The sequence below is a fragment of the Trachurus trachurus genome (assembly GCF_905171665.1).
Source record: "Trachurus trachurus genome assembly, chromosome: 20".
Taxonomy (NCBI): Eukaryota; Metazoa; Chordata; class Actinopteri; order Carangiformes; family Carangidae; genus Trachurus; species Trachurus trachurus.
This window is the reverse complement of record NC_139911.1, coordinates 7127898-7141347: the sequence shown is the minus strand read 5'-3', so window position 1 is coordinate 7141347 and position 13450 is coordinate 7127898. Positions and strand designations below refer to the sequence as shown.

The following is a 13450-nucleotide window of genomic DNA, read 5'->3' as shown; positions in this document are numbered from 1 at the left end:
TACACACACACCCCTCTCATCCTGGCCCATGGCAGTCGAGTCCAGCATGCTGAAATATGCCAGATTCAACCTCACTGCCCCTGCAAAATCGCTCCCGCCGAGTCTCACAGAACTGTATTCGGGGGGTTAAGGAGCTTATGTGTAGTATACGACGCATGGAGAAAGGGGCTGAGCAGTGATTCGCCATGGGAGGGGGGGGGGGGAAGGAGAGTGAAGCCTCTCTGTGTAGAGTGTATCTCATTATGTGCTGAACTGTGTGTTACCTTTGGTAAACAGTGGGGAACATTTCTCAGGCGGGCGTCACTCTAAAAGCAGCGGGCTGGTAAACGACCGCGGCCCGACGGTGGCGCGCAGCCATTGCTCAAATCTACAGCCCCACAGGGATGTGTGAGTTCGGTCATGATTAGTCAGATAGAATAAATAATCTGCGCTTATGACAGCCCCCTTCATTTCAGCGAGTGTTGAATGGATGTCCCGTCCGAGTCTTTTGTGTTAGTAAATTCCCTCCAGTTATTTTTTGCTGAATGACCTTCTCAATCATGAGAAAAGTCAAAAATTCAATTTCTGAGCGAGGCATTTATTATCATAGCCCCTTGTGCTCAGGGGTACCTGCCCGTTCACGGTGCACTCCAGCGGCCACACTCCGTTTTAATGGCATATTAAAGAAATCAACAAATTAGAGATTCATTAAATAGCTTGGAGGCACCCGACAGTTTTCATGTATATAATGTCACAGCAGTAACATGTTGCTATTTGTCCGTTCACCATGACGATGATAACAATTGAAGTTGAAATTGAAATTTTAATGACCGTTCTGACTCTAACCGTCTTATTCAGCGGTGGAAATGCTTAACTGATGTTTACAGAGCAGGACAGTAGCTCTGCGTCGACTGACACTCATCTTCATAAGTGTGTTTGTGACAGAGCCACGGCCCGGCAACCAGACCTCAACACTTCCACCCATAGCCTCCGACTGTTGTGACGTTCCGCCGCTCTGCACCGCCGTGCCGCTGCAACCCTCTCATGTGTGAAGAGCAAAACAAGAGTAATTAAATCTTCATCCCTTCACCCCCCCTCCCTCCCTACACTTACAACCACATTCACATACTGTATGTTAAATTGAAAAACCACACAGTGTAAAACAGATCCACTTAAGTGTGTGCCCCAGTGACTCTCGCCGTAGCGTTTAGAAGCCTTTGTTGGCCTTTCCACTAACAGCATAATGGCGGCTTGTTTTCATGTTATATGACCCTTCGCGGATTCTGCAAATCAAACACTAATTATAACGCGCAGTGACCTGGCGGCTCGAGTGCTACCTCGACCGTCTTCTTCCACAGCCTAACAAACAGCTGAGTGAAGGCGCCGTCCAAAGCATAGTGCAACTGCAAGCTGGAAGGAGCCGGGTTAATTAAGACATGCTGACAACCGGTGAGCTCTGCAGATCATTATGGATCTGCTGCCTAATTGGAAAGAATTGTAATGGTAAACGCATTTTTCTTCCAAGACCACCGGGAAGCTGCACTGCTGCACAGAAAAAAACCGCTGAGGTATCAACCTATAGAATCATCATTAGATTATCAATCTGAAATCCTTTAGAGGATTAGTCCACACTTGGCTAAATGAACCTGTTTGGGCATCCAAGGACAAAATCCTCTTGATGACCCCACTTCAATTGATCGGTGCAAATTCCCTGACAAATTAATGGAATTCCCAACACCAATTGACATGCACAGCTGGACTTGGGGAGGCAGTTACCCACTTTACCCAAGGTAACGCAGTCTCTAGTTGACCACATGACATGTGTACAGATGGACTCATGTCTTACCTGCCCTGCACTTTGATGTCAGAGATGGCATAGAAGTATCTGGACAGGTTGTTCTCGTCCACCATCGTAGCTCCCGTAGCGGGTCGCAGCAGGCGGATCCTCAGGTCCGTGATGGTGAAGAAGTCCCTCAGGTTCTTGGTGGTGTCCAGCTGGCCGTACAGCGAGGCCATGTTGTGGAGCCGCGGCCCGGCGAACAGCGCAAAGCGGTCCTTGATCTCAAAGCGCACAGTTTTGTCGTATTTCCACACGTAACCGCGCGAGTAGTCCTCGGTGCAGATGATGTCCAGCAGGGTGTGCTGGGTCAGGTCCTGCACCGTCTTGGGCTCCATGGTGAAGGCGTCCAGGCAGTCGGTGGCGTAGAACTGGTACGGCTGCCAGCTCCGCCCGTAATCCAGGGACTTCTCCAGGACCATTTGCTCGGGACGGCCCGACTCGAAGGTGAGGACGATGTCGTCGGTCAGCTCGATGGTCTTGTTCCAAGACAGCGTGATGTTGACCAGCAGGGCCTTCGGGTACTTCTTCCAGGACGTGGACTGCCAGAAGGTGGTGGGGTTGCGGCCCTCGGTGTCAAACATGAGCTTTGGAGGGTGGGCGAGCTCCTCGGTGCTGGCGTCACATTCATTGTTACACATGTAGGGGTTCTCCTACGATACAGAGAGCAAAGACAGAAAACAGAGGGAGGAAGATGTTAGTCGTGGTGAATGGTACGATCAAATAATTAAGAGCCAGAGACCATAATATTCATATCATTAGGGAAATCATTCAGTATTATTGAAGCCCTAAACTTTGCATATTGGATAAACTGTCAAGTAATTTTGTCTTTTCAGTTGTGTTTTTGTGGGGTGAACTCACTCTGTCCACAAATATCTTATTCATTTATTTCTACCAACATTGCACCTGTCTTCCCTTCAGTCCTTTGCACCATTAAATCATTTCCATCATGATTTCATTCACGAGGGGCTAATAGATCTCTGTATTTTCTTTCTCCCCCGTGTCTAAATTTGACTTGCGGTTTTCATCATCTCTTTGCTTGAAAGAGGTCTTTCCAAAAACATTTGTCCGATTTACCACAAATCATTACCAGGCGATGTTCTCTCCCCTGCTCCCTGTGGGCTCGATCTAGCTGTCAGGGGGAGGAGGCACTCCTCCAAGAGGACCTTTCAAGTGCTACAAGCTCCAATTTATCAGGACAAGATAATCCACTACTTGATTAGGTGGGAGATGTCACCCCGTGTGTGCGCATGTGTGTGTGTGTATGTGTGTGACTGGTGGTGGGGAAACACGGGAAGGAGCAGACTTCTGATGTAAGATGGTCTAATGAAGCGCTGAGGCAGAGATGGAGTAAGTTCGAGGGGGGAAACAGCTCCGTTCGGCTAATAAGCTTTGCAAGTTTTTCCTTGTCCTCCAAGGCAAGGTGACAATGAAACAGGGCTCTGTCAGGCCTTCTGACTGGTGGAGGGGGCCCCCATTAATATCCTGTCCGGACCGTCCCCTACAGGCTTCTCCCAGCGCTGGACAGCGGTGGCTGCGAGGAAACGGTGGAACAGAGGAGGAGGAAGAAGAAGAAGCCAGTGGAAAATTCCACTTGGGGTTTTTTAGTGCAGCGGCTCGTGGTGGGAGGTTAGGTGTGCCATTAACTGCAGCATCTGGTGCATCGTGTATCCACAGACAGATGTGTAATAACTCATATGCGACAGTTATGCCTGCTCGGGGGTGTGTGTGTGCACGGTCTCTAAAAAACACACTTAGCATGCAGGACGTCTGACTTGTTAGCAACGCGCCTTCATTGAGGGAGACCTGGAAGTGCTTTGCGGTGGCGATGGAGGACTGAGCTTGGAGCGAAGGTGGAAACTTGTTCCTTTATTTTTCCTGCCCCATTAATTGTCGTTAATTATAGTGTTTTTTTTTTTATTGTGGCACACAAACTGAGCAGCAGTAGAAAAATGAATACTCAGGTGTATTCTTGTCATTATTACACGGCGCCCTTATATGCCGAGAGAGATTTATATTTTAATTAAAACTCTGCCTCCAATTCAGCTACACTGTTCTTTTCTCCACACTGAGCAATCATCTCTTCACACACACACACACACACACACACCATACACCCTCTTATAAACAGAGGAGAATTAAGCACTCTGATCCTGAGAATACCTGGATGGGAAAGTCATCCAGCTGAGCAAAATTTACTTTGAAAAGTTAAGTGCTTCAAATCCAGCAATTTGAATGTCACAGCCAGTCAAGGCACAGTTCGCTACTACTTTTGACAGTCTGGGTGAGGATCATTTTTAACAATTTATTAAATTTTTAAAATCATGTTCAAGTTTTGTATGTAAAACATTATTCAGCAAAGTGAAAAAATTAGCTTAAGGGGAAATTTTGTGGAGTTGAAGAATAAAGGAGCTGAAGATGGAGACACTAAGGCACAGAAGTAGAAATACTTCCAACTTTAGTTCAGTAAAAGCAGCGAGCTAATGTAGTTAAATAAATATTAGATGCATTCGTGCCGCCGTCGGGCCACGTGGAGCCGTCTGAGTTTGATACAGACTCTGAACAACACACGCTTTATCTTTGTGTGAGAACTCGTTTCTGAGTCTGAGATGAAACTTTTTGTACCTTTGTGTCTGAATCAGGCAGATCCAGTGATCAGCTGTTATTGTAACACACACACACACACACACATACACACTCACTCACTCACACAAACTGCTATCCTCGCTGCACATCTCTGTCTGTAATCAGACAGAGATGTATCCCTATTGATCCCTGTAGCTGAGCTGCTGAAAATCTGCTGCGTGCAGCACCTTGCAGCCCTGGCCAGTCGTCCAGCAACCCCACCCCATCCTCCTCACCCCCCCACCCCCCCCCCCCCCCCCCCCCACCTCAGAACACACAGGTTAAAAACCTTTCATTACTGTCTCCTCCGCTTCTCGCCTAATGACAAAATACTGCCTCTATGAAGATCAATAACTTGGCCGGTCAGCCCGGAGAAGAGAGAGGAGATAAAATGCTGAGTGTTACGCCTAATGAAACTGAGATTTCTGTGTTTTACTGTAGGCCGCTGCCAAGGCTCTGTAAAATTGGTGCTAATAGAGATGCCGCCGACCCTAAACACACCGGCTTAATCCAATTATTACCATTGTGATGCAGTGAGATAGAGTGAGAGAGTGTGTGTGTGTGTGTGTGTGTGTGTGTGTGTGTGTGTGTGTGTGTGTGTGTGTGTGTGTGTGTGTGTGTGTGTGTGTGTGTGTGTGTGTGCAGGTGGGTGCTCGTGTGCACCAGAATGTATGTGTTTGTGGGTGGATTTCACAAATCATCGGGAAGCTGCTCTAAATTCCTTTGGCGTTGTCCCCATTATTGTCAAACTGTTCAGGCTAATTTTACCAACCGGCTTTGGGAAGAAAAAAAACTAAACAAAAAAAAAAAAAAACAATCAACACTGCAGCAACATTGAGGATAATGAATTTGACTAATTCCACTCAGCTGCACTCCACAGACCTGCGTTACTTGTAGCGCTCAGGTCATGGGGAACCGAAGCGTTACAGGTAAGAATCAGTCAGCTGACGCACCTGTACACCTGCATTTGTGTTGAGAAGAGTTATAATCATCAATAATCAAGAAAAATATGCTCCACTCTGAGAGAAGCAGGAAACAAAACCTGATCTTTCTTCACTGCTTATTATTTAAATGCAAATTCTCACATTCTTATGATTATTAACTACTTATCCTGCTGCATCATGCATCACATGTTTCATCTGAAACTGTGCGACTGTGTGACCTTCACTCCAACACAAAAACCCCTCTCCTTCCTCTCGATACAGACACGTAGAGACGTGCGTGGAAAAGCAGATAAAGCTGCGCTATACACACCCGACAGACGTGTGGAGCAGGTAAGTTACTGATGTCATGACTGAGGTCTGGTTTTAAAATAAGATACGAGCGCGGTGGCTGACAGCCTTGGCCCGGCCGCACCGTAACCGCTGATGGAGGACGGGGACTTGGGGGAATATAAATTTACAAACTGCCGACAAGCCATCCAGATAGATGGGCCCCCACCAATCAAACTGATCCGTTTGTGTGACAGATGTCTTGGACTTGTAACCCAGATAGCGAATCCAGTCCATCCACTGTCTGTTTCCCTTTCTACCTTTTTACTCTCTTACTCTTCATTTCTCATTCTTAAAACACTGAAAAAAACAAACTGTTGTGCAGTTTGGACAAGATATCTAAATTTAATTCTGCCTCATTCCACTGTAATGTTTTAATCTGTGAGTGCAGAACAAGAGGCTTCATGGGTTGTTAAAACTTGTTACAATCACACTTTGAGCTTCAACACCTCTCACAAATATTAACACAGAGAATGAGCTTTTACAGTATCAGTCAACTACAATACAACTACTCTGCAGCAGCTCCTCCATATGTAAAAAGGAAGAAACTTGTGAATGGACGTCTGTGTCCAACTCTACTTTAACAAGAATGATTCTGCTGACAGCTGCACTAAGAAGACAAATGATTCCTCTGGTGTCAGTGAACAGTCAATACTAAAGCTGCTGTAGAGACTTTTTAAATAAAGTTATTTGAAATTAGGATTTTTTTTTAGCTCAGTTGGTAGAGCAGGTGCCCCTTATGCAGATGCTATAGCCCTCGCTGCAGCCCGCCCTGTATCGAATCCTGACTCGGGTGGCCCTTTGCTGCATGTCGTTCCCCATCTCTCTGTCTCCCCATTTCCTGTCACTCTCTACTACAGTATACTATCAAATAAAGGTGAAAAAGCCCAAAAATATACTTATAATTATATATACTTATATATTATTTTTGAGGATCTTCTGCCACCTTATGATTTAAGGAACTTCTCCAGATGACGTTAATATGTGATCTGTGTTATGGGCTGTTTTAGCAAATAAACACAGAATTTCAGAGCTTCATTTATCAGATTTAAACACCACGCCAAAAACATTAAAATGTGAGAGATCAGATGGCGGCCTCCTGAGAGAAGTGGTCCGCAGGTGATTTCATGTTTTATTTATGCTTTATTTAAGCTTTATGATAAAACAGGAAGTGAATGTGTAAAACAGCCTTGCCTAGAATAAATCACCCAGAAATATTCCTTCCAGTAAAAAGGTAGAAATTTTATATTTTGAGGCTCTAATTATTCCAAAGAAAACTCCTGTCTGGATTCCGTGTGAACATTTTCAGCGGCATCGACGGAGCAGAGCTTCTCCCACAGCCTCTCCCCTCCCGCAAATGCATCATCTCTTTTTCTTACATCTATCCATTTCTCTTCCATGTTTTTACCTCTCTTTATTCAGTAAGGTGTGTGTGTGTGTGTGCAAGATGGAGGTGGGGGTTAAAGCTATTCCTGCTGCATTAATGAGACCTTGTGTTCCACGATAGATTTCTTCACCCCGACCCAGCAGCTTGATTGAAGCGGTGCTCTCTCAATTTCAAACCCCCCTCCTCTCTCTTTCTCTCTCTCTCCAGTCATGCCAGCACCTTCACTGGATCCCCTCTCCCCCTCTCTCTCTCTCCCATGGTGATGGGTGGAGCAGACAGAGAGAGGGGCTTAACCTGGACGTGGGATGAATATTGGATGCCAGTGAGACAGATTACAGTGGTAATAGACACCCAGGCCAAATCCTCACATGGATTACAATCACATTTTCAAATGGCTCAGGGTCAGACGGAGGTCGACCGGCCGGGACCATGGTCAACAAGGCAACAAGAGACCCCAAATCACTCTCTCACACATGCACATGCACACTCCCTCACACTCAGGTTCTCTTGCCAATTGTGTCTGGGATGGAGCATGGTTTAGCATATATTTTCATAGATTTTAATACAGCATTCTGACAGAGCTAATTATTTCTACCTCGAGTTCAGCCTGATTAAAGCTCAGGACACGATTTGATAATTAGTGGAACAAAAAGAGAGGCTAAAGAGCGTCTTTAACTTTTCAACGCAGATGAAAGTTTGAGATCACAATCAAATCTGTACAGTAGCTGGATGGTTTAGTTTAGCACAAGGACTGGAAATAGTGATGTCACGATTATAGATTTTCTTTGTACGATTATTGTCTGAGAAATAATCACGGTATTATGATTATCATGATTATTATGCATTAATTAAATTACATCATATGAATATGTAAAATCAAATACAGTCAAAATATAATTACATTACTAATTATTTACACCAAATATTTTAAGTCTCTACTATTAATATATAACCATTAACCAACTATTAATCCTGCAGGGGAAGTGTTTTAAATATTCAAGTCATTAATTGTGATCTATACCAAATGTTTAAGTTTATCATTGTTTGTTTTTTAGCACAAATGACTCGCTAACATTTAAATTCCTACCAATCGTATGTTACATTAGGTAAATGGACCAGTATTTCTTACATTTACCTTCACTTTGGTGCACATCTGCTTCTGTGTTTCCAACATAATCTTTTTTTGGAAAGTGACGGTATTTGGAAATCTTTACGATTAATTAATTGTGGCATTTAATACCGCAATCAATTGTGTAAACAAGTAATTATGACATCCCTAATTGGAAATGCTATAGCCTACATGTATGATAAATAAGAAAAACATCAAGGAAGTGAGAGTTGAAACTACAAAGTATAGTATCTCAGCGTGGCATCTGTTGGCCTCCTGCAAACACAGTTACACAGCAGCTTGCAGCGGACCGTGGCCTCACAGCTCGAAGAGGCCAACATATGAGATATGCTGTTTTGTAGCACCACGGGGGGAAATCCAACAGTGATCTGAGGCAGTGAGCTGCGGCGTCGGACCACCTTAAGCACCACAGCGCGGGCCCGTCCAGTCGACCGAGGAGAGCTTATGAGACGAGACGATGTGTAAATGTCCTCGCGTTGCGCTCGTCGCGATCGGTTGGCGGCGATTTAGAAGATTCATGAGCACTAAAACAATAGCGGGGAAGGTCTTCAGCACATACAGAGGATATATAAAAACTATTTTATATTCCATTATCTTTTATGTGGCAGCGCGAGCCCCACTGGGTGCCACTGGTTTGGTTTAAGAGATGGTGTAGCTGTGAGAGCGAGGTGAGCGCACACAACGAGAGGTGTTTGATACACACCTTTAACACAGGCTGTTAACAGGACAGGTTAATGGTGCAGACTGCAGACACAATCAACACCGAGTTAAAGAAACCTATTCATGCAGCACAAAGTGAACAGGTCAGTGCATCTTTATCTAGAAAGAATGTAGTTTGCATTTCGGAAAAATAACAAGTTTGTAATTCAAAGCAGCGTCGGTCGCGGCTTCAGTTGAAAAGAAGTGAAGGGTGAGTGAAGTCAGCGCAGTTCAATAAAATGAATATCAAAAGATGACTTGTTGCAGAAGATTCATAACAAATGTGAATTTTCTGTGAGGGATATGAATGTTTTTTTTCTGTCAAAAATAAAATGAAAGGTGAAAAAGGCTCCAATGGAAATAAAAGTTATTAATTTATTAGAAACTTGGCTTGAAATTTGGCTCTGGAGCTGGTCTCAGGTGAATTAAATCATACATTGCACTTGTTAAATAAGAGTATTTATCTTGCAGGTTTACAGTATATTTATAGTTTCAAATAAAAACTCAGTAACAGATGACTGTTATTCTCAACCATTTCCAAGACAAGCATCATCTATCTTTTATTAAGACATGATTTCTACAGTGAGACAATTCACCAGGGCACAATCGATCCGCTGGCTGCTGCGACGCTCCGTCTCTCAATCAAACTGTCCCCTCACATAACACGAGGACTTTGGCATTTTCTCACTGTACATTAAGGACTTGAAACCAAGACGAGCCTGCAGCCATGATCACTCCTCTTCTCAGCTGAGGAATCCCCTCAGGAGGCTACATCAAACTCACCCCCAACATCCCTCCATCCTCTGGTATTTTTAATGGTTTAATAACACTACATATCCTGTTTGGAAGCCCCCTCCCCCTCCCCCAGAGAGATGTGGATCAGTGTCACCTTGGCCAAGCTAAGAGGCTCACCCCAGTGCAGGGAGCTGCCCCAGCTTCTTCCCCGTGGATACAAAACCTCAACCTCCCGCAACAACAATGCTCTGCCTTACAAATTAGTGCAAGATCATTTGGTGTCCCGCTGCCAGTGGGGAAAAGTCTGAAACACAACGTCTGAGCTACAGGAAAGGGCAGAGATGTCAATGATTGGTGGTATACGGCACAGAACCAGCCATTAAAAAAAAGACTTTCATACTCACAGCTACAAACATTCACGCATTTGTTCCAGTTTAAAGCTGTAGGTTACACATAAAGATATGGTGACGGTCAGAAAATCTAATCCAAAATCTAACTGTGTTTTGTGTTTTTTAAAGGGATAGTTCAACATTTTGGCAAATTGGCCCCAGGTTCGTTACCATTAATTGTCGGTGCAAGCTATTTTTAGAACGGCGGAGCAGAGCCGCGAGCTGCTCAGAGCTAAGCTATGGAGGCTAATGGGATTTCTTGGTTTCCCTCATCAAACTCATCAAATACACAATCCAACAACTCCAAAACGCTCTCATGGACAAGTTGTGACCTGCACATTCACCACGCTATGAGATAATAACAGAACGAGATAGAGTTGCGTGGTGAATGTGCAGGTCACAACTTGTCCACGAGAGCATTTTGGAGTTACTGGATTGTGTATTTGATAAAGGAAACCAAGAAATCCCATTAGCCTCCGTAGCGTAGCTCTGAGCAGCTCACGGCTCTGCTCCGCAGTTCTAAAAATAGCTTGCACCGACAATTAAAGGTAACGGACCTACTGCTATGACTATAGGGATTATGGCAATGGGCCAATTTGCCAAAGTGTTGAACTATCCATTTAAGCTTTGATTTAGAAGTGGATACTTAAAATTATTAGTGAAGAAGATCAGGAGAAATCACTTCTTATCTGATCTGAAGAAATTACCAAAGCAGTGTAGTGCCCGTCAGATGTTTTCTGCTCTCAACGTCGCTCTCACACTCATTTCAGGGCCAACACTTCTCACTCGCAGTGAAGCCTTTTCAATCAAGCTCCCGTCATCAAGCTTCACCCCTCATTAGTGGCTCCACAGACCGCCGTCAGTACACGGAGAATCTATTTCCGCTAATGAGCGCGCTTCTGTGGCTCGGTCAGCGACGGCCAGAGCAGGGGTTAAATTTAGCACCCTTTAATTATCTCAAAGGGTCTGAAGGAGTAGGAGGAGGAGGAGGAGGAGGAGGTGGAGAAGGAGGAGGAGGAGCTGAGCAGGGTGGGGACTGGGAGGATGTTAAAAATAAAAAATAAAAACAATCAGATGTCATCTTCCGGATTCTCAGGATTTCTATTTTCTTCACTCTAGTCTTTGGGGTGTCGTATTTTATTTATTTTTTAAAAGACGGGGCTTTTAAGAGATGATTAAAATCAATAGTGTGGTAAAGCTCGGCATTCCCACTGTGGATATTTAACTGTGCACAGCGTAGTTGGGATTCAGCTCCAGGCCTCTCTGTCAGATCACTGAAGGTCTATTTAGTCATTCTACAGGGAGACTCTCTTCTTTTTCTTTTTCCCTTTATTCTTCTTCCTCTGTCTCCCTCCACCCCCTCCGACCCCCCCCCCCCACCACCTCCCACCCCAACATTTTTTCCTTTTTTTCTTACCACTGAATCTGAGAAATGATTGGCAGACGACTCCTGGGAAAAAGAGCGCGGGCCTTTTCCTCTCACCGAGCTCACAGGATCACGACACTCAAGCACACTGACAGGCAAAGTGGGCGCACACACACACATACACACACACACTCACGCACGCACGCATGCACGAACACACACAGACACACAAATTCATCTTACAGGCAAGTCACACAGACGACTGAATATAAATAAGGACAAACACACACACACACAGAGGCACACACAGGAATTGACTTGGCACTATTCCTATGATCCTTGACAGCTTAGTATATTTACAAAAATGAATGAAACCTGGCCAGGAGCTGGCTTTGCTTTTTTTCAACCAAAACCTTAATAACCCTCTATTATCAGCTGTTGTAACAAGTCATAACCAGAGGAAATAATATTGTGCCCTTGCAAGCTGAGGGTGTTTGTCAAAGTGGCTTCTGTGTGACATGATAAACTCTTTCCTCTGTTTAAAGCTGCAGAAAACAGTCACCAATACAAAGGAAGCCATCAAAAATCCCATGAATAACAAATCAAATACTGAAATATGTAATTCTCCACCATCATATATCATTAAAGGAACTCTGAATACCACCGGCAGCAGCACAGGAGGAGGAGGAGGAGGAGGAGGATACCCTTGATACACTGATTCCCTGAAAACACAGTCACACTTCTTCCTATTTGTAACCTGTCAGACTAAAAAAAAAAAAAAAAAAAAAAGGCACCAGGCCATAAAATAAAAACTAACAGGCCTCTGTGATTCAGACAGTCTGCAGTCAGAGAAACACAAGTGGATCCACTTGATTCCACAACAATAACTTCAAGCACCCAGCGCCATCGTAATCACAACCCTCAGAGGGGAGTCAAGGGTGTTCGCCAGCTGATTGTCTCAGAGCTCTTGATGAACTGCCATTACACAAAATGAGAGAGAAGTGAGGGGCGGGGATGTGGGGGTGGGGGAGAGGGGGTGGGGTGGGTGGAGATAGAAAAAAAAAAAAAAAGGAAATCAGAAAACTTTAACAGGGCCAGAGGGAAACACTACAATAATCAACTCCACTCTGCTGAAATTATAGATGAATTAAGCACTCTGTTAGTGATTAATTAAACCACTCAGAGATTCAAACTAATGAGACCACACAGAGCAGGGTGGGGGTGTCTATGTGTGTGTGTGTGTGTGTGTGTGTGTGTGTGTGTGTGTGTGTGTGTGTGTGTGTGTGTGTGTGTGTGTGTGTGTGTGTGTGTATGGACTGTACCATTTGTTGTGTACATTTCTGGCAACACCAACTGCAGAAACACACCAGTTTCAGGCTGCAACCCACTTTAAAGCAGGATTAGATGCAGTGGTTGATCTTGTGATCTCTGCACACAGGCTGTGCTCATTAAGTGGCCAACAGATTTAAAATAACAGGCTTAAAATAGCTGAAGTAACGCGATACCGCAGACAGTCCTGCACTTGAGAGGAAAACCTCTGTTCTTTTTTCTTTTTTACTCTCTTACACACTAGAAACTGAACTGTAAAATAAAATGTACCATACTGTAAAGTGGTAACATAAATGCCAGTAGACTATGTATATTCATACGGAAGCAAAAGCTCTTTATGTTCAGGTTGTATGTAAGTTGAGTGTTTTATTATGTGGAAGGTTTTCTGCTCACTTTATTCCACATAGTGCTACCACCTGCCTTCAGGTTGATACCACTAGTGGACAGAGCATCACTCTTTGTCTGTAGTTGCCATTATCCTCCCTTTGGCAAAGTATGTTCCCATTTAGCCATGTCTCTGAAGTGAGGAAATAATGAAGCAGAGTTTGTAGACCAAAAAAAAAAAAGAGTCTACATGTCTATAACAGTGAGACAGTCCAAGTGAGAACAGCACAGGTTGATTTGAAATGTCTGGGATGGAAAATCAGACACATACTGGATATCTCAGTAGCTCATTAAGAAATGTGAGGTTTTGCAGAAAAATG

At 44.3% G+C, this 13450-nt stretch overlaps 1 protein-coding gene across 1 annotated transcript in view; it reads right to left on the bottom strand.

The window, feature by feature from the left end:
* Positions 1–13450, bottom strand: part of ntng1a (netrin g1a) — a gene marked incomplete at both ends in the record, with an annotated part of 91953 nt that overhangs the window by 49576 nt on the left and 28927 nt on the right. The window contains one exon of the mRNA XM_083995252.1: positions 1826–2469. Within this exon, the coding sequence (XP_083851378.1) occupies positions 1826–2469 (644 nt within the window). The remainder of the gene's footprint in view (positions 1–1825; positions 2470–13450) is intronic.